This window comes from Podarcis gaigeae (assembly GCF_964106915.1).
Source record: "Podarcis gaigeae genome assembly, chromosome: 5".
Taxonomy (NCBI): Eukaryota; Metazoa; Chordata; class Lepidosauria; order Squamata; family Lacertidae; genus Podarcis; species Podarcis gaigeae.
In genome coordinates this window covers 38,762,519-38,788,098 of record NC_139681.1, presented here as the reverse complement: position 1 = coordinate 38,788,098, position 25,580 = coordinate 38,762,519, and the positions used below count along the sequence as shown (strand labels likewise).

The window sequence follows — 25,580 nt, the reverse complement described above, 5'->3', positions numbered from 1 at the left end:
ACATTCACTTGGGGGAAGGGGGAAGATGTGGCAACAGGCAGAGGGCTCCAATGAAGACTGGAAGGTTTTGGTGGGCGTTTCCTCATGCAAGAAAGTATGCTCAGAAAGTCATTATCTGGCACAAAATGGAGAGGCTTGTATTCCATCCCCACGATTTCCTGGCAGGAGAAGTACTCTATGTGTCACTTGCTGCCAGATGGGCAGCCCACTGGAACTGTCAACTCTGTGTTGGAGCCATCTGCCAACAGCTACTCTGTTCCTTCTGATCATCCCCTAGTCAATGGAGTAGGGTGGTATAGGAGCTGATGCACCTTCAAGCATTAAGTCAAATGCGCAGAAAATCTCCTGTTAACCTGACTTAAAGACAAATGTTCTATGGGGCCCAAGCAACACTGCTCAACCAGTAAGCAATTAAGGGCTTTTTGAAGATTAAGTGGCGGGGGGAGGGAATAGTATATTCAACAATCAAACATCATGCTAAGAATGTACAAATTGTCTTGCACAGACTAAAGTACAGTAATCTAAATATAATATTCTGTATATAGTCTACCAGATGTCTAGGTACTTGGAAACAAGGCAAGAAAGTTATGTTCCTCCTCTGTTTCCGTCAGCATCCAGTACTTTGAGGCATAGTGCATCTGCACTGAACGACAGTACTGTGGTTAACAGTGTCCTCCATGAATTTGCCTAATTGCTTTGTAATAAAATAAAATTCACCCTGAAGGTATCTGAGGAAACATTCTTACTGTTATTTTAACTAATTTGTGGTTTGTATTGTCTATGCTCTGGAGTTAGTTTAACGCAACTGAATGGCAAGTTAGTTTCAAGAGACCTCACTTAGGATAGCAACCGGAAGATTCCCAACTTCTAACTACCTTTGCTACTAGCATTCCAATGACTACTTGAATGGAGACATTATTAGAAACCTAAGTAGGTGGAAGTAAGACAGTAGGGATAGATCCTTTGCGCGCGCGCTCTCTCTCTCTCTCTCACACACACCCACCCACCCACCCACCCCAGGATGTGCTTCCTGAGGACACATATATTCCTGAAACTCCTGAAAATGCAGTGTACTAAAAAAAAAGAGAGAAAATGCATCTACACTGAGCCACAAAAAGCCCATGATGCTAAGGTGACTAGGGCAGGGGTGAGCAGATTTCAGGCTTGTCAGACTTACTTTGTCTTTTGCTATAACCCAAGATCTACCAGTAGCAGAAGTGAACTGAGCACACACTCCTCCAACACAAAAGTTCACTCTTGGCTACCCCAATATGTATTCATTTCAGAAGCCTAATTTAGGTGTTAAATGTTATTTTAACAAAAAGTTATTTTGTTGCTGCTACAATTGCACTCTGAAACACTTGGATATGTATTGCAAATGGCCTAGATACCTACTACTACATCTGATCTACTTTCTGCCCACCCATGGACTAAGGACACACAAGCTCCAAAGTTTCTTCAACAAGGCCTAAAAGAATAATGTCTTCAGTATAGCCATTGTATATTAGCCTACTCTATATAAAATCTTGAAGTCAGAAAATGAGAAAATTAACATTTATACCTTCTCTTTCTTTCTTCACAGATGAGTGAAATACAGAATTTTACATGATTATTTGTAATTTTCAGTAGAATCATTTTTTTATTGCTTTTAAAAAGCAATCCAGCAAATGCAGGAGGATTTTCTGCTATGTGACCACACTTCATTATTATGTTGCTATACACAGTAAGAAAAAGAGCAACAAAAACCCTTCTGTGTTATAATTGTTTTAGCCCAGAGGAAGTTTCCAGGAATTGGAAACTTTTGCCCCATAATCAAATGAGAAAAATTAGCTCTCAGCAGTAACCCAAGGGCAAGGAAGACTTCACACATTCATATGAGAATGCACAGGAACATTTGACTATTTCTCCAACCTCCTGTTGGTGACAGTGATATTTTAAGGGACTGGAAGTAAAAGACAAATCCTCATCAAGATCTAGCAACTTGAGATTTCAATCTGTACAGCTCAGTATAACCCAACTTGTGGAAGTAAATTAGGGTATACATTGTAAATAAATGTTTTCTTTTGTCAGTCTGTTTCTTTGATCCCCAAGCCATTAGCAGTTATTCTTCAAGCTCTATTAGTGTATCTGTGCTGTGTATGACCTAGCCTAACAGTCAATTTCAATGTTTAATTCACCTGGCAACTTAGATAGCAGAGAGGGGGTGAAATTTCCACCATTAGCAAACTTTAATAATGCTTATCTCAGCAGCGGGCTTCCCCTTCCACAGAGCTCAGAAACAGGAAGAGGACAGTGTTGTCAGAGGCCTAGGAATCAGGAGGACTGGTTAGAGCCTAGGAGCAAAGTGACTTTGATTATACACACATTCCTTGGTCCTCTTACTTTCTGTAGGAGCCGTGGCTTGCAGGTTTTTGTAACTGATCTTTCAAGCACTTCATTCTACTTAATGTTTACAATATTTCAAATACAGTTTCATAATATGCTTGCTGAACAATTTTGTAAAACCTATGCTTTTCCATTCCATGATTAAGAGGTATACCACCACACAGAAACCTAGTTCACCTAGCTCACCTAACCCAGCAGTTCAAAAATGAACACCACTTATTTCTGCAGGAGATTAAAAAGATATTACAGAGTACTTTCCTTTTTTTTTCAATGGAGAAAGTGGAAGTCATTATTCTTACTTTTATGACTGCACTCCAGCAAATTATCTGCAGACATTTTTACGATCGACTGAGAACTTGTGGCATTTAGGTTACAGTTAAATTTTGTTTAGCACCAAGCTTCAGATAAAAATCTGCTCACACATTCTGCTTTATGAATCTATTTTAAAAAGCCAATGACTACTTCTATTGACTAAAACTGGTAAAATTTACTTCTATATTCAAAAATTTAAGAACAAGTCATACCAAAGTTGGCCATCAGTTTAAAAAGCTCCAAAGACAAGGAAGGAGAAATGTTATTTGAATCTGTAGATTCCTGGACTATAAAATAGCTTGGCTTAAAAATAAGGGATCTTTAATGCTGGCGAAGCTGTGACCCATTTTGTTAGCAAAGAAATGCTACTACAACAGTTTAGGCACACGTCACAAATTATACAACTAGGTCACAATCCAAGCCAATGTAGCAAGTTTCTGGGATGCAGCAGCACATTAATGAGTCACGTGAGTGGCCCTTTGCCAAAATATGATGCCACAATGTCTTAAAATGAATAAAAATAAGCAGGGTGGTGGTGGTGATTAACAAGAACATGAATTACAAGCGAAATAGGTTTTGGCCACCACAAAGCCACTGGTATGAGCTTAAAATATTGTAGACTGACCCTGATGAGGCTTCAAGTGATCATTCACAACCTGTCTAGGTGACCTCATATCGATATTTTACAAACTTTAATTATGCAAGCTCAACAATATGTTGTCCTCAAATTATGAATATTCATGGCTGTCTCCCAACAGACATTTATTTTCCAACTCATTGGTGGTGGTAGTGGGGAAAATCTATAGAAACATATACTACAGTATCTCACTTCTGGAAATGTTCTGCTTCTGGAAATGTTCTGAGCAAGCAAATGATTTTGCTCAGTTGCCCTGAGCAAACTCATTTATTTCATAATTTTTCTGTTGATTCTCAATTCTCAGAAGACTCAATGTTAAGTAGGCTTCATGGGCAAAGTTTTAACAATATATGTAGAAAGCAGGAGTTGGGAGCAATTTAAAGAGCAAAGGTGGCATACAGGTGAAAACTGCAAATACCTACCACTGCCAGCCATTGAACTCTCTGTTGTCCTCCCCAAGCACTTTTTCTCAGCTGGTCTCACTTTTGGTTTCAGAGTACAGCCAACAGAAAAGTTATGCATGGGGGGGGTGGAATATGGAAATGTAAGTTGGGGTGTTCTATTTAACATCCACACACTCATTTTGCTCTTACAATCAAACACACTAACCTTTCCCTATACAGTTGTGGATCTGCTCCCATCACATCTTAATAACTTTGACCTGGGGCCTAATAATGTGAACATTATTGTTATTTCATGCACACTCAGGAACCTCTTTGAAGTCCACCCACTTAGTATTCCAATATTATCCCATATTGTAGCAGGTGAAGAGCTCTAAGGATAGCCTGAGGAAGTAAGAACTCCTGGAAAGTTTAGGGCTTTGTGCCTGCTTTTCCTTTCTTTCAAGGTGGGAAAATACTCATTATGTGAGCATCCATCTTCTCATTGTGTTTAAGCAATTTAAAGAAAAATCACAGTTCAAGCCAGAGCTACAAAAGGAAGTATCATCATGTAATGATGAAGTTGTGAGCAAAGAAGCCACTTTCTTCTGTAGCAGCTCAGTTGCATTAAGTCTTTCGTGACAACTAGATGTAGAACATAGCTGAAATCACCTCCAATGCCACAGGACAACCAACAATATAATGAGGATATTACAGTCCTAAAACTAACAGGGTTAAGAATTTGAAGTTTGATTCAGCTGGATCAGTCTTCAAATGCAGTCCCAGTGAAGTAAATTTTGGATCATCCTGAAGTAATCAGAAGTTTTTACTTATGAGAAGTTTCCCCATTCAAAAGCATACACCAGGGCAAACCTTTGCTGTACATTTTACTTATATTTTATTATGATGGCAAAGCAGCAGAACATCTTAAGACCTCTAACCCTTCTGATTCAACATGTTAATTTATTCTATTCTTATTTTAGTAGCAACATCCAAAACTCCTACAAGCCAATAAACTACAGGAAATACTCCAGAAGAGAAATCCCAAAAGCTACAGGGACATAAGAGTTTATCAACATAAGCAGTGAAAAATAATACATATTTTTCTGGTTATTCCTATTATTGTTATAACCTGCAATTTTAAAAAGTGTTGAATTCAAACATACGGTGTATCTACTCTCAATATATCTGCTAACGTTTTACAAGTACACACAAGTCTGTATCCTGAAACAGTATGATTTAAGCGTTTAAGTAACCAGAACATCTGCAATGTCAGTTAACCATGATGCTTTCCCACACACACCAAGAAATTGCACTAGGATCAAAGAGCACATTTTGAAAGCTTCAGTTTTATCACTGTATGATCAGTTTAAATAACTAGCCTAGGTATAGTCAACATGGTGCCTTCTAGATGATGTTGGATTCCCCTCTTCCATCAGCACCAGCCAGCATGGTCAATGATCAAGGATGATTGGAACTGTAAACAACCAACATTTGGAGGGCACTGCATTGGTTACCCCGACCTATAATGTTTTCACACTCAGGAACCTCTTTGAAGTCCACCCACTTAGTATTCCAATATTATCCCATATTGTAGCAGGTGAAGAGCTCTAAGGATAGCCTGAGGAAGTAAGAACTCCTGGAAAGTTTAGGGCTTTGTGCCTGCTTTTCCTTTCTTTCAAGGTGGGAAAATACTCATTATGTGAGCATCCATCTTCTCATTGTGTTTAAGCAATTTAAAGAAAAATCACAGTTCAAGCCAGAGCTGCAAAAGGAAGTATCATCATGTAATGATGAAGTTGTGAGCAAAGAAGCCACTTTCTTCTGTAGCAGCTCAGTTGCATTAAGTCTTTCGTGACAACTAGATGTAGAACATAGCTGAAATCACCTCCAATGCCACAGGACAACCAACAATATAATGAGGATATTACAGTCCTAAAACTAACAGGGTTAAGAATTTGAAGTTTGATTCAGCTGGATCAGTCTTCAAATGCAGTCCCAGTGAAGTAAATTTTGGATCATCCTGAAGTAATCAGAAGTTTTTACTTATGAGAAGTTTCCCCATTCAAAAGCATACACCAGGGCAAACCTTTGCTGTACATTTTACTTATATTTTATTATGATGGCAAAGCAGCAGAACATCTTAAGACCTCTAACCCTTCTGATTCAACATGTTAATTTATTCTATTCTTATTTTAGTAGCAACATCCAAAACTCCTACAAGCCAATAAACTACAGGAAATACTCCAGAAGAGAAATCCCAAAAGCTACAGGGACATAAGAGTTTATCAACATAAGCAGTGAAAAATAATACATATTTTTCTGGTTATTCCTATTATTGTTATAACCTGCAATTTTAAAAAGTGTTGAATTCAAACATACGGTGTATCTACTCTCAATATATCTGCTAACGTTTTACAAGTACACACAAGTCTGTATCCTGAAACAGTATGATTTAAGCGTTTAAGTAACCAGAACATCTGCAATGTCAGTTAACCATGATGCTTTCCCACACACACCAAGAAATTGCACTAGGATCAAAGAGCACATTTTGAAAGCTTCAGTTTTATCACTGTATGATCAGTTTAAATAACTAGCCTAGGTATAGTCAACATGGTGCCTTCTAGATGATGTTGGATTCCCCTCTTCCATCAGCACCAGCCAGCATGGTCAATGATCAAGGATGATTGGAACTGTAAACAACCAACATTTGGAGGGCACTGCATTGGTTACCCCGACCTATAATGTTTTCATTCATGATACAAACTACTCTTTACAAAGTAATGTGACCTAGTCCATCTACTTTGCAGTATCTGGAGGATGCAGTACATAAAGGAACACTACGCTCCATAAACATGGATTTAACCTCATCTTCAATGTCCATTTCCCCATTTAAGTCAACAACATGCCCAGATGTAGCTTATCCTACTTGATCAAGTTAGAGACTCCTATAGGAAAGGTATACACCTCTAGGAATATGAGGAAGTGTGTTTAAAGGAAGGGTCTCAAACCAGATTCTACTGCATTCTGTTACTTGTAAGTCAGTAACCAATCAGTGACTGAAACACTTTTAGGTGACAAGAGAAAAACTCACTCTCTCTCTCTCTCTATATATATATATTTCCTTATCACATATGCCTTTCATAAAGATGAGGTTTTTTATCAATAGATCCAGGAATAAGCAATTGCTCATCTTCTGCATGGCTTTTGAAGCTTTTGTGCTGCAATAGATCTTTATTTTATTTCAGTGGTAAACAGAAGAAGGTGACTGTGCCTCTGGGCATGGAAGAGATCCAATGCAGATTTTGGTATTCAGATATTACCTTTGGCTGTTTTTGCACTTGCAAGAGTCTAGATGAAATTCCACACATCACACATAATTTTAAAACGCATTTTGACTTCTGAAAAACGTTTGAAAGCTGCTTCAGATATTCCTTATTTTAACATGGAACCAGAAAAAAAGAGTTTGCAAAGGAGCAATTTAAAATCACCTGAACTATAAAACTGTATATAATATTTTTAATTTTATGACAATTTTCAGCTAAATAGAAGTAAATGAATTACATAGCAACCTACAGTCTTTAAGCAAAGGAAAATGTGAACAATAAATATTTTATTGTAACAAAATTATAAGAGAACCCTGGCCTACCCACACTAGAATGTGACACTGAATGTTGGTGCAATAGGCACAAATGGCACAAACAATATAAAAACTCATTTTCCAGTTTAATTAACCCTGCAGTGAAGTGGACAAGGGCCAAGTGACCTATGGAGGACCCATGCTCAAGTCTTCGCTCAACTGCAAATCTCAGTTGCCTTGGGCATGTCCCCATTTCTGAAGCTTGACCTATCTCATCAACTAATAGAAGATGAGAAGTGTAAAGCACTTTTTACCCACCAAATATACTTCAGAAATTCTGTCCAAACAGAACAGAGGACCACAAACCTAACTAATAATAGCACCCTTGAGTATTTCTGCTGCTGTTCTCCCAGCAATGACAGCTTGCACACTTCTTTAAATGCATAGGAGTTTTTTTTAGCATTCATTTTGTAAAAATACAAATGAATACAAGATGAAACAGTAGCAACAATCAAACCAAGCAAAATCATAAATATACTGTCATACAATTATAAAACGGGGGAGAGAAGAGGCAAGGGGTGGGGAATGGTCCCCAACTGAAATGCTACTTATACCCTCCATGTCATAGGGTTACACTCTTATTTGTGAAGGCCATCATCAGTGCCCTAGTGGAGGGCACAGCGGAGTTTTACTTCCCCCCCTTTTCTTTCTTTTTTTAAAGAGAAGTAAATATCTAGCCCTCCTAGAAAGGAAGTTATGAAGAAAAATATGCAACTACCTTTCTAAGTGACTTCTGTGAAATGACCCAGGCTGCCTGCTCCCATCTGTCATTGTTTTTAGCCAATCAAATAAGTCACAGCTGGGATTGATAATTGTTTGGACATCAGGCAACAGGAATCCCCGGGGTCCTAAAGAGCTGCTGTTTTATCCTCCTCTTTAGTGCATTTTTCCTGCTTCTTACTTTCTAGTCCTTGGAATCTCTGTAGCTTGACCTCCTTCCTTTTTCACTAGCAACCAGAATGAAACTTTCCTGCCGTTGATGCATCTCAGATCAGGAGGTCCCTAGAAGTTATTTTCTGCAAATACTACTACACAATTAAGTGTAGATGGATGTTAAATAACTCCCCCCCCCCCAGGCAAATATGAAAACTTTGCAAAGAATATTAGGATGTCTCATGCTGCACAGGAGCTAAAGACCAGGCACTTAGTAACAATTCAGTGTGCAGTGAATTGTCTACACAGACGTACATCTCTGTGATTAATGGGGCAGTCTAGGCTTTGGTTTAGGGGTTGGTATTGGAGAAAAACCAGGTTCTAGTGCCTTTAACCAAAGTGGCCTTGGGCAGGTAGGAGCAGGTGCACAGGCACTCAGACATTTGGTCTTCATATATGAATTAGACAGTACAGTCATGGCTTGAATATGGAAATATAGTTATGGGAAAAGCTTTGCCAGGACTGTACTGTCTAATTTATTGTTATGCTACACTTCCATGGCAGCTATTTTGTGACTGGCATCCACAGCACCCTCTCAAAATTAAAAATGTGTCAACTGGTCCAGAAAGGCTGATGAACCCTACCTGATTCAAACAGTACTATATATGAAGACCAAATGTATGTGTGCTTGTGTATCTGTTACTACTGCCAAAGGTCACTTTTTCAAGCTAGGCAAGAATTGACAAGTCTTGTGATCACTGAATTATTGTGGCTGTGGTGAATTCCTTAGAATACTTTTGGCCACCAAAAGGGGACAAAGAACCCAATTGCATTGCCCCTGGTCAGATTCTACAGTGCTGGGATATAATTGAGTATGAGACCAGCACCTGAAAATTTTAGAGGTTTTCCCAAGAGCAGATTAAAAAGAATGATAACCTGTGACCAAAATAGCACCATCACAGGACAGGACAAGACTGTGTTTTTCAGTGTTGGCTATTATATTCCACAGTGCCAACACACATTTACACGTAACGTATATGCTTATGGAAAAGGCAGTGGTAAATCCAACATGCCTATAAAACAAGTTTTGGTTGGCCCATGGAGCACAACCTTATACAACTTTCCATTGCCTTTCAAGCATGGGATATTCCAGGTCTCTGTCCCTCTGTACCCTCAGCTCAGTTGCATCTAATTTGGTTTTGCCTAGCAATGCCCTGAAGGAATAAGTTGTAGGTCTTGAGTGTTACACTGGGGCAATCATGCCTGGGGATTTGTGATCTTGGCTCACCAGCCAGACTAAGCTAGACAGTCCCTCTTCAGCCCATTTTTTCCAAAGAACTATTCTGTCCCCAATTTTTATGCAAACATACCCAAGAACATACTTCTCATGGAAGAACCTAGGTAACATAAGTACAGTTTCCAATGAAAAGAAACAAAAAAGGGAGGGCATGTGACATCCTCACAAGTCACTGCTGAGCACCAGTATAAAACAACTTTGGAATAATTATATAAATATAAAAACAATGTAAAGCTACAACACATATCCAAATCAGTTCAAATCCAACAGATACTAACAGGGATACAAGTGTCCACTTAAAAGGCTTAGAAGGACACTGGACAATGCACTTACCTGATATATAGTAGGAGGGAGTTCCAAAAGGTAGGTGCTGCAATACTAAAGGACCAATTCTAGCATCATGCATAGCAGACCTCCTTAATGATGGAGACTAAACTTGGGACCTTCCACATGCAAGGCAAATGCTATACCATTGAGGTATGGCCCTTCACAACCAATAAACGATTCTTTTCCAAGAGTCTTTTTATTAACAAGGATAGCAGGATTGTCAAAGAGCTACACGGTGTGCTAAGTAAAAGCCCAACAACAACTCTCTCCTATGTTATAACAGTAACACAGGGTAAAACAAAACAGTATAACTAAAATAAAGCAAATGTGTTGCTGTGTATATGAAGGAGAAGGAAGGGGAAACCAGAAGATCAATGAGGATTGCCAAAATGTGTTATTTCACACTAAAGAAAAAGAGGGAGACAACATGGTGATCCAAAACAAACTTAAATCTAACAAACAGAATTATCGTCCATGCAGTGCCTGTGTTCAAAATGAGGAAGTCCATAGTCACAGACAACTTCAGGAACTGTTTAAACCTAGGCTATAGTTAAGTTTGCAGGAACCAGGTCTACAGTGTTTCTCAGCAGAAGACAGCTGATGTAATCAACCTGGGTAGAATAAGGCAGCTGGACAGCAACTAAAGGCCAGGCCTGCACAGAATGTTATTCCTGTACAGTACAGGATTTTCCAGTGGAAGATCAAGCGTAAGCAGAAAGTCCTTCAGCACTGCTGGTTCATAGAAATTTTGACTTGCCCATTGATGCACATACAGAAAATAGCAGGAAATATAATAAATAAGGTAATGTCACACTCCTGTGCCATGTACTTCACACTGGGAAAAGTCTGCCAGGCCTCAAAAACCTCCTTCACATAATCCAGAAACAAACTATATCATCCACATTTGGCCCCCACTTCATCTCCCACTTCTCACATGCACTCCACAACAAATCCTATTTGATTAGCTATCTTAAAATATTGACATATTCTCTTCCTGGGGGGGAGGGGGGACTGGGCTGTGCTTTGCACATTCTATCTACCATAAGATAGAACCATTCAAGAAATCCAGTAACTGTTAGCAGGGTTGCTACAAAAACATAGGGTTCCCCCTGCACCAATCTTTCCCTCACCCCCATAATTCTTAATTTGTTACTATGAGACCTACCCACCAAGTCCAACTATTTAGCATGCAAAGCTGAATTCTCCACTCTAAGGATATAAAGGGGGAATACAGTCTCATCTTCCCGGCCTTGCACATCTGAAAGGCAATACCCAGTGGTGACCATATGTTATTGAATCTGATGTGCTGAAGTGTGCAGCATCAGAATTGAAGATTTGATAGATGTCACATTCATTCAGATAATTTTTTTAAGATCCATAATCTCTTCAGTGGAACTTGAAGCAACTAAAGGCTCAACTTCAGGTGTGTTCCTCAGCATGTGCTGTGAGTCCACCAGTTTCTTAGGCTCCTTTCACAGTATAGCCACAAGCACAAAGGAAACAACCCCACATACAATAAATTACTCCAAGTGAAGTTGATTATGTACAGCAAAAGGACAAAATAAAAATTACGGTATAAGCTATGGGAAAAGAGAAAAAACAATTCCATTGCAGGATATCTTTGGCTAAAAATTAGGTATGGAGTTTGTGGAATCACTGCTCCTCAGATTACCATCTTAACTGGAAGTCAGCTGGCACATATTGTTCAAACTGGGATTGGATACAATACAGTATTGTATGGTATGATAACCAGTTTATTTCTGGCTTTAGAACTAATGCACAAGCCACATTACTAGCCTTTCACATTAGAACTGGACTTACTCTTATGCCATAGCATTTTAAGATACACATCTGTACCAAGGGCCATATTAATATTACAGGCAACTCCTCATTTGTGCAGGGATTGCATGCTGGGTTATCACATGAATTGGAGGAGTGCAAATAAGCCCGCCCTGTTCTAGGGTCAAAAACAGGGTGTGCATCAGAGGTTGTGTGCCAATAAAACACGTGCAAAATGGTCACTGCCTGTATTTAAAACCTCTCTCAAAACAAGTAGTGTTCTCTAAAAGCTGCATCCAATTCTTTAATTTTTATTTAAATGTACTTATTAAATCATCAGTTTTAGTCATTTTAAAAGCTGCTGCATCAATTAATATTCTAGTCTCAACAACAAATGAACTGTGGAAATTAGCATGGAATTAATTTTATGTTTGAGTTTAAGCAACATGAAAAATTATTCAACCAGCACTCTAACCCACCCATCCATCATTTTTCCATATGATGACTACTTCAACAGCATCTGCTACTATATTATCAAGATGCAAAAGAACTATTGTATAAGGGGTGTTAAAGCCATCATCCTAAACATTTAACTTCCTTTTCCTAATAAGTAATAATCAACTGTAGCTTGAAGGAACCCAGAATATTGCTTTGTATCTGTAACAAGTAACAATAATATAATTATCACATTTATTTTTTATTAATAATTTTTGTTAAATATTCCTAGGTCACCTTTCAGGAAAAAAGCCCCCCAAGGCAGTTTACATTAAAATATACAGCTCTCATAAAATACAATGATTTCAGCAGTTAAAACCAACTCAGAGTCCAGCCCTATAGCTGATACAACTAATTAAACCATTAGTAAAAACAGAATTTTAAACCAACAGCAATAAATCAGAAAAGCAGCCCAAGATCTCAGATTGATTTTCCCCAAAATAAAAGCAAATTGGAATAAATAGGTTTTCAAGGACTGTTTAAAAGCCAAAATGATAGGCCTGGCTGTACATTTTGATTCCTCTCATCTAGGAGCTCAGGGCAACACACGTGATGTTCTCACTTTATTAGCTGTGGGGTAGGCTAGGTTAGGTTAGGTTAAGAGACAATGACTGCCGAAGCTCAGCTAGTAAGCTTTGCAGCTGAGCAGCAATTTGAATCTGGATCTAAGTCCACTGTTCCACACTATACTGAATTTATTCACCTTAAAACAACTGATAGCTCTCTTATTACTTTCAAACACTAGCCAGGTTTTTTTTAAAAGGTTAGAATATATTACACACACAGTGTGAACACAAAATAGTTTTAGTGCCAGGACATGTGTAGAGTTCCTGCTGAACCAAGCTGCTCAGTAGCAAATGGTAGCCAAGATATTGTGTTTGCTTGCTCTCTTTTTTGTTTGATAAGCAAGGTATTTTTAGAGCAACATATGGCATAATACTAACATCGTCTAGGATAGAGCTGCACAGCATTAATTCCTCAAAGTGCATAAATCATAATACAAAATATTTTTAAATTCTTAAATATACACTCTTAGCATTAAGAGTCTGTAGTCAACATTACTGAAATTTAGTTCCAGCTCACATCTGTTGTGCCATACTCTGTTGTGTTTACTCAGGATTTCAGAACTATTCCCCTATGGACCTAATCCAAGAGGCATGATGGGCATTCAAAAGTTTAGAAACTTACTGCATATTTTTCAAAGATATATGCAGAAGTAATGAAATTGACACTAAAGTAGCCACACATTTTTTAAATGATCTCCAACTATAAGATTAATCTAAAAAATCTAAGGCTCTGGATATCCTGGCTATAACTCAAGAGCAGAAGCATTACAAGAAATGTTGCCCTCTAATACATAATATTTGAGCCAAATGGGATACTTAATTATGTCAATACTGCAACATCTAAATAAGGTAATAATTGGGAACAGCAGCTTGACTTTCATTTAGAGAAGCAGTCAGCTACTACAAACAAATTATTTGGGAAAGGTAGAGAAATGAGGTTCCTTCTCAGTGCTTGCAGCTGACACTATCAAATAATATTTTGTATATTCTGAAGCACCAATTCTAAATAGGACATTATACAAAAAAGGCAGGATTCAAAACCTTTTTCCAGCAAGGACCCCTTATTTGCCTTTCATCTGTGTGCCTTGAAGACTGAAATCTGCCACATGCAGATTGTGGGATTCTCATAAAAAGATAACAAATTCTGAATATGACTGAATAACCACAATTTTTCAGTATGTCACCCCACATTCTTTAAATTCTTGAGACCATTTGCAAAGCATATATTGATGGTGATGAAAAACAAAGTCTTCCTTTAAGATCATCACCCTCACCTAGGTATTAACAAGCATTTTTATGTTTTCATAGTTCATACAGGGTAAGTTAAATGTAATATTTAAATTTATGCAGCTAAAGAGTTTTTGCAATGTATATGTAATTTTAGAACTGCCACCTTATCTAGTCGCAACATCATTTAAAGTAAACATGCCAAGTTAAAGCTACAAAATGAAAACATTTTCAAACACCACCAAATAGCAAAAGGTGTGACAAATTTGCCCAATTGTTTTTTATGGGAAAATACTTGGCAACATATGTTTAAAATAATAATCGTGCCATTTGGTGTTCTTAGTATTTAGTAAAGCTCCCAGGTGTATGGATGGCATAGTCATACTATAAACGTAAATTGGCTTTATTCTGAGTTAGTTTATATGCTGCTCTTTTTAAAAAGCCTTCACAACATGGCTTACAAGAACTTAATACAAATATGGCTCAAAACAACCATAATGATGAAAGCTGTTTAATTAGAATTGCAAAAACAAAGCAGCAGTATTTCAAAATAAAACCCAGCACAGGCCTTGAAATGAATTGGCAGGCAGTATTATATAGTACAGTACAGGTGTTATGTGTTCCAAATGCCTGATCCTGTCAAGCAACTGGGCAGCTGTGTTTCGTAAAGTTGAAATTTCTGAACCATTTTCAAAAGCAACCCCAAACAAGTCTGACTTATAATAGCCCAGTCTGAACGCAGTGGAACTATCAATGCATACTCCCCAATAAATCTGGAACTGTCATTTGATGACAATGCTAAGAATTCCGTTGGAAATTAAGCCACACCGCCTCCAACTTCCAGAAGCACAAACTATGAAACAAGTTGTCTGTACTATTAACATACCTACTAAATGAACCATGGAATGAGTGCTAGGCTCCCCCTTCAGAGAATATTCTCATGTCATAAATCCATCCCTCATCAACGTAAGCCATTTCTTGGTTGAAAAATCATACTTCTTTTTACAAAAAAAATAAATAAATTCTTATGTTGGCTTTTACTTTTATAGGATATTTAAAGAAAAGGAAGGTTTCGATCATATTTTAGAACCAATACGTTAAATTAATATTGCCTGTACAATGTATCTATTTTGAGTCAAAATCAAATGTGCTTTATAAATTACTTTTATTTTCTTTTACTCTTGACATAAACACAAGATATATCAATGTTTAGAATGTGAGTACTGCAAACATTGGGCAACATCCAATGAACGGACTTCCTTCTTATCTACTTTCTCCCCAAATCTGCTCTGGAGGACTCCTGGAGAATGGGGGGCAGGGGGAGTAACAAATAAGAAGAAAGGAAGGGGAAATACCGTTGCACCAGTGGAAGTCCATTCCATGGCAGCCATAACTGGATGTCACTCATTATTTAGAAGGAAAATGCTATATGTTAGCTTGTCTTCATTGTTTTAATGGAAAAGTGACTTGTCATGCATGTCAGTCTAACACCTATGTTTCAGAAAGTCAATGTAGTAACCTATATAGCAATATATAGGTTACCATATTTGTCATTAGGCACCACAGAAGCATCTAATTATACTTTACACTTACTTCATGGAATGCAATAATAGACTACAATTAGCAGACATAAATGTCTCAAGAGAAGTCTCTCTGTCCACCTATTTGACTTTTAAGATATCAACTGGCAAGAAGCCTGCAGCTCCTTTCACACAGAAGAACCAGTAGGAACTAAGCAACTCTCCCTTTAACAGAATTAAGCCGCACAATGAAATCTGAAACCAATCCTCTTATTTGAATGGAAGGAGGCAAGCAGCATTGCATGCTCAAGAGCAGGAGGTGTGCAGCACGGTATGGGGCCAAACAAACGGTAAAAAAATCTACAGGATGGTATTGGGTTGAAATAGACCCCAACTTTTTATTGATTACAGATGTAAATAGACATAGGCAAAGGCATTGGGTATGAATCCAGAATTAATCAGCCTGCCTACTGGTTGATCAATGGGATGGGTCATCCCTGGGATGAGAGTCACCCCTTGACATATATCAAGTTGGACGACCCACCAGGGCCGCCACTCAGAAAGGTGCTATGGCCTATTGGCCCCGTGTGTAGGCTCCTGGAAAGAAACACCCCATCCCATACCCTTTTAGGGGGAACACAATAGGCTAAATATTCAAGCCAGTGCCATCTGCAAAAAGTTGTGACACTTGCTATGAGGTAGACCGGCCAATTTGTCTGCAAGAAAAAATAATTCATGGCTCTGAGAATAGTAACTAAGTGTTCCCTAGCAAGGGCTTCACACTGGCTTGCCTGATCACATTTGAGCATGTCCACACATACACAGGGTGAGAAGGTGGGAAACCCCCAGAAGAACTGGGGCCCCAGGTACAGCCACAATTTATACGCTATCAGCAGGTTAAAGATAGGCTGCTGACACAACCTAGCACTCTCTGATTGGCCCATTGGAAAGGACTCTTCGTGCCAAACCATGCAGCCAGAAGCGGAGGCTCTGGCATCCCCCAATGGCCATGCAGGAAAGATGGCCCAGAACCTTGCCACTGCCATGCAGCAAAGCGCTGCTTCCTCAAAGCTCTAGGTAAGCAGGTATTCTTAAAAGATTTTATTCTGCACTACTGAATATACTGGATTTTAAAATCAATCCCAACAGTAACTGTTTATTGTAATTTATTGCCTGAATTGGAAAATGTAACTTTAAAAGAGTGTTCCTTTGAAACCAGAAAACAAAGTGATTTCACTGCCCTTTAAGAGTCCAATTTATGCATTTAGAAGCAACAACTTGGGGCAACCAACATAAAACAAAAAAGCTTCTATCTTCATAATCTGATACAGGATACAAGGTAAAGTGCATGTGCCAATTATTCAGTTGAGGTGGCATTTAACACCAAGACAAGTTCCATTCTACATTAAAATTTCAGAGCTTCTATTTTCCCCAGTTTCAGTTGTTGCAATTGATCTGCCCTGACATCTTAGATAACAAAACCAATGAAGGACACTGCTGCTTTAAATATTTCAGGGCTTATGTAGCTGGTAAATAGGCTCCATTGCAATATGGTTGTGAAGGTCATGTCCTATTGTATCTTTCCTCTGATAAGGCATAAAACTGAAGTTTAAGAAATTCATTCACACAAATACGTTCCCTGTATTTCTTAATCTTGCATGTTGCCATTAGAGATTTCCTTATTGAAAGCAAATGATACTCAAGTCAACACACATCCAAAACTCCTTCAAACCCACACCCTAAACACATTATCATGATTACACTTCAGCAATTTCAGCATTTTATTTGCATTCATCTGCCTGATTTTGCAAACCCAATCCTGCTGAACCTCATTTCTCAGGACTAATAAAGTAAAGCCCTTTAAAGCAGAAAGGGTTTGGCCCTTTAATATGCAGAAGGTAATTAAAGAGATTCCTAAACTGTTCTCGGTTTTAGTCAGCCATTTAATTTCAAATTTGAAGCCAACTACTTTAATGGATCCACTAATGTTCCTATATTTCAGATTTAAAAATAAATAAATAATACTGTACCAATTAAAATACTGGAACATGATACATCCTAGGAAGAAGGGTGGGAAGAAAGGGAGCACCAAGAAGCAAATATTTTTGATCCTTAAAGTCAAAATTAAAGGGAAACAAAGAATATTTAATCACAACCTGACTCTAATTTTCGCTTGAGATTTTTAACATATGTGAGTGCCCTCAGCTACTATATAGCTTGAATTATTTCAGTGAAGATAGCTAATGAAGTCAGGCATGTGCTAGAATGGCAAAAGCGGTGTTTGATGTAACATAGAATTATATTATGAGACAAATACTGAAATATCACTTCCCTTTTACTCAAATAAAAGAAATTACCTGAAAAGGCAACAGATTGTTACCATTGTCAGTCCTGAAGGCGTTGTCTTCCATCCAGGATTTTGGGGTTAGGGGAGCAGCCCGTGGAAACTTTGGTGGGGCAATGACATTGCTAGAGAAGGGCTTCTTAAGAGGTGAAATGGGATTAAGTGGAGATGGCACTCCAACTCCCACTCCTACACCAACACCCACACCTACTGCCCTTCGAGGGTCCCTGCCAGCTTGCAGCCCGCCCCAAGGATTGGAAGGTGTACTCCAGGCAGCATTTTGGTGGTTATTCCAGCTGGAAGGAGAAGAGGTGGAAGCTGAGGAGGAGGAAGGTTTGCTGGTCATGATGGGCTGATGGCTATAAGCAGCATTTCTCTGGGCAAAAGATGCCTGATTGGGGCTGACTGGCGATCTCCTTTGCTGCTGCTGGGCTTGCTGCTGCTGCTGCTGTTGGTGGTGCTGAGTCTGAGCTAGGCCAATCTGGGGGGAGAAAGTGCCACCAAAAACTGGATTTACATGGTGAGGGAAATTCTGGAAAAGCATTGTCCCATTGACAGGGGTAATCCCTTGGAAAAAGCTATCATCCACTGCATTTGTGGTCCCAGTAGACCAGGTGCTTCCGAAGGAGGGAGACAAGGAGGTGCCGGCTGTAGGTTCCTGCTGAGGCTGGTGGAAACCTAAGCCTGGCAAGATGGGGGACTCCATCTGCATCTTTTCCTTGCTATTTTGGGCAGGAGCTGCTGAGCCGATGCTAGTCACTGGGCTGCTGTCCTCCTGTTTGGGTGTCTCTGACGTGATGGGCGTAGAAGGGGCTTCTGCTGCGTTTGGATCTTGCTGCTGCTGCCGCTGCTGCTGGGGCTGGGCTTTGCTTTTGTCCATCAGTAAATCATCCTGCATGGTTTGCGCAGCTGAAACGAGAGGAAGGAGGAAAAAAATCCAGAAGACAGACTGTTAACATTCATATGGCTGCTTTAGCCTTCGCCTCTGCTGCTTGCAAGAATGCCACTGCGAGCGTAACGCTGCCGCAAGTTGCAAGGCACGACTAATACGTAATCCCTACCCCCACCCCTTTAGGAGTAACAGATTGAATCAGTGTAATCGCTCCACGTCGCTTCTAAAAATACATTTGAAGATGTTTCACCCTTTTTGATGTCTTGGTTCCCTTCACTGTAAAGGAAAGGTATGCTTATAGGGCAGAGATATACAGCAATTTCGCCACGTCTCTTTCTCATACACCGGAACTCAGAGCTCTCGCCCTGCAATGAGAAACTGATTCTGGTTCCTGTTTTTCCGTGCACCCTCCTCCTTCCTTGTTATTTGCATACGTCAATAAATACTGCTGCGTCCTTCAGCAAGGTTAAAAAGACAGCAGCCTTTACTCTCCCCCACCCCCTTTCCTATGAATAGACTTTTTAAAGGAGCCGCATACCCATTTCGCTTAATCAACAAACTGGTTCAACCAAATAATTAAAAACAGTTCAGGATCCACGATTTTAAAGCCCTGAATAAACGAAAAGAACTAAGCCAAACGGTGTTTTTTTTAAAGCTACTGAAGGGGTGGGAGGCATCTTACACGTAACTAGGGGATACAGTTTTGTTTGTTTTAATAGTCCTTTTGTCTCCCATGTTAAATATGGCATTTAATAATCCAAGAACTAAATTGCTTTGAGCAAAAAATACTGAAGCCTTCAATACCGCACAAACTGGGGAAAGTATTCAGACGCGTTAACACTTCCTTGTAGGCATCCTCCTGCTGCAGATTTTTCCACGCACAGGCATAAAACACTAATTAATTCATATTGCCAATATAAATCACCAGATAGTAATAATGACCATTTCGTCTTCTGTCTATTGTTACTAAAGAGCATTCCCTACCTCTGCACCTATGAGAACGCTATCAGAGGAACAGCAAATAGTTAAATAGGCCAAACAAAAGACGGCCGTCTGGAAAAGACGCTGAACAAATTCAAAAATTAAACAGGCTTGTTTTAACAATATATTTTTCTCAAATAATGTTGCAACCTTCAAAATCGAATGTATCTCTCCACGCTATTTAACTGCATCAGCAAAATAACTAATACTTAAATAGGGGTTGATTTGAGAAGGGTGTGAAGAAATATGAAGGTAGTAACTTCCTCTCTCATAACCACTAAATTCAAAACATTCCTGAATTTAAAATCCCTCTTCATAACAGGTAATCAACTGAAAACAGCAACATTTTTAATGGGCATAGAAGAAATATATTCAAGCAGTATTTTTATTTTATTTTATTGCTGATCTGTGCACACAATCTAAAAATAATGCCTTGCAGGGAGTGCATAAAGAGAGTATTAAGCTAAATTCCTAATCCGAAAAGGAGCAAACTAGCGCATCTGTAGCACGCAGCTTTGCTGCTGCTGTAGGGGGTGCAGGGAAACCTTTAAAGCAGCACTGCAGCAAGCCATAATATAAAAGGCTTTGTGTAGTTTTCCATTAGCTGCGCTCCGATCAAAGTCACCACAACAGTAAAGGAAGAAAAAATAATACAATACATTTCATACAAAGAGGGACAATCAGATATATTGCTCTCCTCCTGTGTTTTAACGGCCAGTTTAGGAAATCATTTAAACAATAGCCAATAGTAAAAGTAAAACTATTGCTTCCAATATAGCAGATAAGCTGTGCTACAACAATTTTAAGGTATTTTTTATCAACTTCATATTGAGACACTAGCTAGCATTATTTCCCCCATCGCTTCTTATACGTAAGCTTTCACTACAGATCTACCCCTCTGTCAAGGTCAATACCTAACCATTACGTGCACGCAGGCAAACTGAAGAGAGGCAAATTGGGTATTACTCGGAAAAAATAGGCAGCTAAATACCTAGCATTGGACTGGTATGCGGCGCCTCCTGTTTCCTCCACCCCCTTTCCCCCCGTGTATTTGTGCCCGTCTAAACTACTGTACATGAAAATCAAATACTCCCATAATACTTCGTTTGCATGCAGTAACCCGCTTAGCCGCCGATAACAGTTACCTTTTGAGTATTCTGTATTTAAAGATCAATAAATGGAAGGGACAGTGTGTCTATTTCCTTCTTTCGGGTTTGGTATATGACAAATAGAAATTGCTCTGGCAAGAGCACTTTGACAACTGTAAGCAGAAGACGCATGTGCAACCGCGGAATTGTGGGGATTGAAGTCTTTCCTTGAACAGAGGCAAACTGGGAGAAGAGTGCTCAAAGCACCGAGGCACGTTCGTAAAACTGAAAGAGCTTGCAGCTCTCTCATGGCTGAAAGCCTCTCGATCACTCTTCAGGAGGCAAAACTGGTTTAACAGGTACCTTTGGAGCCAAGCATTTTATTAGGCACGGGTCACTCTGATTTTAATTTAGATATGGGTCAAGATGTTATTTATAATTTTTTTAGAGAGAGATTTGAGCCGCATCTAAATTAAGATCCAACAGAGTAATAGTGATCCAAAGTAAGCAACTGTAATACTAGCTAATTATTGGGTATTTTTCAATTTTAAAAGGTACAACACAAAAACACCTGGTTGCCATAATGGATCAAATAAAAAATCTATCCCGTTCTTTCTCCAACAGTGCACATCATACAACACTAAGAAGATTACACAACCCCCCCCCCCATGTTCAGGTGTGTGTGTGTGTGTGTGTGTGTGTTATGTACATACATACACACAATCACAGCAAACAACTGTTATGCTCATCTTCCACCTAAGCATCTTCAGGTGTGTACAGTGGTACCTCGGGTTACATACACTTCAGGTTACAGACTCCGCTAACCCAGAAATAGTACCTTGGGTTAAGAACTCTGCTTCAGGATGAGAACACAAATCGTGCTCCGGCGGCACAGCAGCAGCAGGAGGCCCCATTAGCTAAAGTGGTGCTTCAGGTTAAGCACAGTTTCAAGTTAAGAACGGACCTCCGGAACTAATTAAGTACTTAACCCGAGGTAACATTGTATACTGCACTGCTGAAAAGGGGAAGGCAATTGACACAAAGTTTTATTTTCATCTTATTAATGGGAAGCAGGTTTCATATCTGTTTCTTCAAAATATTCTTACTGTTTAAGTTATTATAATGTCCTTCATTCTTAAAGCATATCCTAGTCAAAAGCCTTGGATTCACATATAGCTTTTGGGCAGGGATAAATTTGGGTAACATGTATTCCTGCAACAAACGTGGCAGAAATGGAAATCCTTGTTTTTCAACACATCACATGCATCAGAATTCCTTTACTGTGCTTCCCAACCCCACAGTTCCAAAGGTTGTCAGGTTAGTCTGACTAACCAAAGTACAGCATCATCATAAATCACTTTAATTATCTCTCTTCCTGTGTTATGAATAATAATAGAATGGCGTGACTTTAATAAGCCAAGTTAAGTGTACAGAATTGCATGTTTTCCCAATTACCAACCAATGAGCATTTTACTTCACAGTAGTACCTTGGAAAGACATATACCAAAGATTACTATGCTTAAGTAGCATTATGTATATTGTACTATTAATAAGATACAGGGCTTTTAAACAAGTTTGGATTTGGCTATGTTAGATTTCAGCCACCAATTGTTTATTCAGATGTCAATTCCAGAAAGTACAATTGGGCCTTTCTCCCATATAAACTATCATCTTCCATCTGCCTCTGATCTGAGGAAGGCAGTGGAAAGCCTGAATTAGTGCCTGGAAACTGTGAGAAGCTGGATGCCAATGAACAAACTTAATTCAGATAAGATGAAATAACTGTTTGTAGGATCTAGGATTACAAATACAACCTGTCATGGATGCAGCTGCACACTTTCTGAAAATTCAGAATCACAGCGAGAGGGTATTCCTTCATGCTGCTTCTGAATTATCAGATCATGCCAATTGACTAGAAATGCCTTTTACCAAGTTTGGTTACTATACCACATGTCCCCTTTCCTGGAGAGGGCATGCCTAACCACATCAGTCTTACTTCATTTGTAAACCATTCTGTATTATATTATTTTGGAACTAAAATAATAATAGGGAGCTAGACTGTAACCTGAAAAACAGGTGTTTATTTTTATGTGTAGGGATCAAACAAGAGACATAGTAGCAGCTGCTTCTGCCCACTCCTCCCCTAGGTCCTTTAATCCACCCCTCTCCCCTGCCTGCAGGAGCAGTGGTGGCTCGTGCCCAACGTGACTGGTAGGGTGGAATGCAATAAGACCAACAGTAGGAGGAACCAAAGTGAATGGCAGACTGAGCCACCCTTGACTGGTTGTAAGTAAGAAGATGGCTATATAGGGGTTGAGTAAGGGCAGACTTGACGCAGGTGGCGCTGTGGGTAAAAGCCTCAGCGCCTAGGGCTTGCCGATCGAAAGGTCGGTGGTTCGAATCCCTGCGGCGGGGTGCGCTCCCGTTGTTCGGTCCCAGCGCCTGCCAACCTAGCAGTTCAAAAGCACCTCCGGGTGCAAGTAGATAAATAGGGACCGCTTACCAGCGGGAAGGTAAACGGCGTTTCCGTGTGCGGCTCTGGCTCGCCAGAGCAGCGATGTCACGCTGGCCACGTGACCCGGAAGTGTCTCCGGACAGCGCTGGCCCCCGGCCTCTTGAGTGAGATGGGCGCACCAACCCCAGAGTCTGGCAAGACTGGCCCGTACGGGCAGGGGTACCTTTACCTTTACCTTTAAGGGCAGACTTGGGTTGGTAGGGTAGTGCCTCAATTGCCCCAATGGGTCAGCCTCCACTATGCAGAAGTGAACAGAAATCAACCTTTGTCTCCATCCCTGCCCCAATTTGGGGTTGTCTCCAAGGCAAGCTTAAGCCAAGACCCTAAGACAAGAAAGCATTAATTGCCCCAACCACAGCACCATTTTTGCACTGAACAGAACATCCAAGAAAGTCAGCAGCAATGAAATAACTCTTGTTTGCATGCCTTCTCTTTTTCAGGTTAAAGGAGGTCCACTATGTCTTTTCATAATTATCTTCCAAGTCCTGGAACAGTGGACAAAAAGGACAAGGGAATAACAGACAGGATCCGCCCTGGCTAACTTTTTTGTTGCTTGATCACTATGGCAAAAGGTATACCATTTATTTTCAACACTGACTGGCAGCAGCTGTCCAGGGTTCCAGGCTCAGAACATACCCAGCACTCTCTGGGATTGAATCTGTATTCAGAAGGTTCCAGGATCAATCCCTGGTATCTGCATAAAAAAGGATGGGGAAGGGAAAATATAAATGGTCTGAACCTGGTATAAGAGGACAACTTCTGGGGTGTGAGGGGATTAGGGGAGGGATGGTACCTCTACTGGGGGACACATCATGCTCCATTGGGGGTAGTTTGGGAGTAAACTCTGAGGAAAAATCTGTACCCACTGCCTTGTGGGACATCTTTGGAAGATGAAAAGGCCAAGGAGGTAACCCTACACAAACCTGGAGTGCAGTCCCTAAGATGGTTAGATGGTGCTTTCTACGCCTCCTTACAACAACTCCTGCAGCTAAGCTTGTGCCAAATGTATTACTCTACTTTCCTTTGGACCACATCAACAAGGCTGAGAGAGGGGTCTTGTCATCTCAGCAGCCCAGGCTTGTGCCACGAGGAGGTCACTTTGGTGCTGCTTATGCAGCAGTTTGATTTCACCCTGTGAAGCACACTTATTGTCTCTCAAGACAGACAGGTGCCGCCAACAACAACAACAACAACAACAACTACAACTCATTCTCAATGCTGCAAGCTAAATGCTAATATTCAAAATATACAAAACTATCAGTTAATAGGAAAACAAATGAATGCTAACAAGCAGCTTTAAATGGAGCAAAACAATGTACTGTATCAGAAGGTTACACTTCTAGCATTCTGTAGTATACCACTAGCATGATTCCCAAAGCAACTCCAATCTGCAGACAGAAATAACTAAGAATTGTGACAAACCCTAATAGCTAAATTGTTATACAAATTATTGCATCCCACTTTGTAGTTCTGCCATGTTTAACAATTGCAAAACCAGTATAAATTACTATATACAAATTATAATTGATAGGAGATAAATTATCAGGGAGAAGTAATGGAGTTTAATTATTTCATAAAATTAACCAAACAGAAACATTAAAGGTAAAGGGACCCCTGACCATTAGGTTCAGTCACGGACGACTCTGGGGTTGCAGCGCTCATCTCGCTTTATTGGCCAAGGGAGCCGGCATACAGCTTCCGGGTCATGTGGCCACCATGACTAAGCCGCTTCTGGCGAACCAGAGCAGCGCACGGAACTGCCGTTTACCTTCCCACCGGAGCGGTACCTATTTATCTACTTGCACTTTGACATGCTTTTGAACTGCTAGGGTAGCAGGAGCAGGGACCTAGCAACAGGAGCCATTAGGAACTGACTAATTTTAAGTTTTCACATTTGTAGAGTGCACCAATTTTGAAGCAAAAAGACAATTTTTGCACAGAAGTGTTTTGTTGAGTCAGAAATTATGGTGTTGTGATCCAGTTGTTTGAGCAGCAATATTATCAATATGTGGATAGCTCTACCACTTTTTCACCTTCTAATTCCAGTGTGGAAACACCTCAGCAGGTTCCAGTCTGATTACAGGACTGGAATGGATGAGGGCTAACAAAGTAAAAAAAAAAAAATCCAGGTTTTTCTTAAATATCATGGTTTGGAAAATCTAGTGATTAGAATGTTTAGATTTGACTCTGGATGGGGTCACACTCTTCTTGAAGAGCTAGTTACAAAGTTTCAGTGCTGTTTGGAGACACAAGTGACATTAGGTGCCAGAAATGTTTTCACCAGCTTCAGCTGGTTCAGCGGTTGCAGCCTTAACTAACTTG

General features: G+C 39.8%; 1 protein-coding gene and 1 long non-coding RNA gene across 17 annotated transcripts in view; one reads left to right on the top strand and one right to left on the bottom strand.

Moving 5' to 3' along the window:
- Positions 1 to 25,580, bottom strand: part of CPEB3 (cytoplasmic polyadenylation element binding protein 3) — a 76,595-nt gene that overhangs the window by 49,639 nt on the left and 1,376 nt on the right. For 5 of the 16 annotated variants that reach the window (XM_083740899.1, XM_083740901.1, XM_083740903.1 and 2 more), the window contains exon 2: positions 17,796 to 18,691. In XM_083740899.1, the coding sequence (XP_083597025.1) occupies positions 17,796 to 18,680 (885 nt within the window). In that variant the 5' untranslated portion in view covers positions 18,681 to 18,691. Of the gene's footprint in view, positions 1 to 17,795; positions 18,692 to 18,924; positions 19,088 to 20,800; positions 20,935 to 25,580 lie in introns of those variants that run through there. The other 11 variants (XM_083740900.1, XM_083740902.1, XM_083740889.1 and 8 more) reach the window with 6 other exon arrangements.
- Positions 16,440 to 24,443, top strand: LOC310845651. Its single transcript, XR_014564884.1, has 3 exons — positions 16,440 to 16,515; positions 22,924 to 23,029; positions 23,699 to 24,443. It is a non-coding gene; the product is annotated as an uncharacterized lncRNA (long non-coding RNA).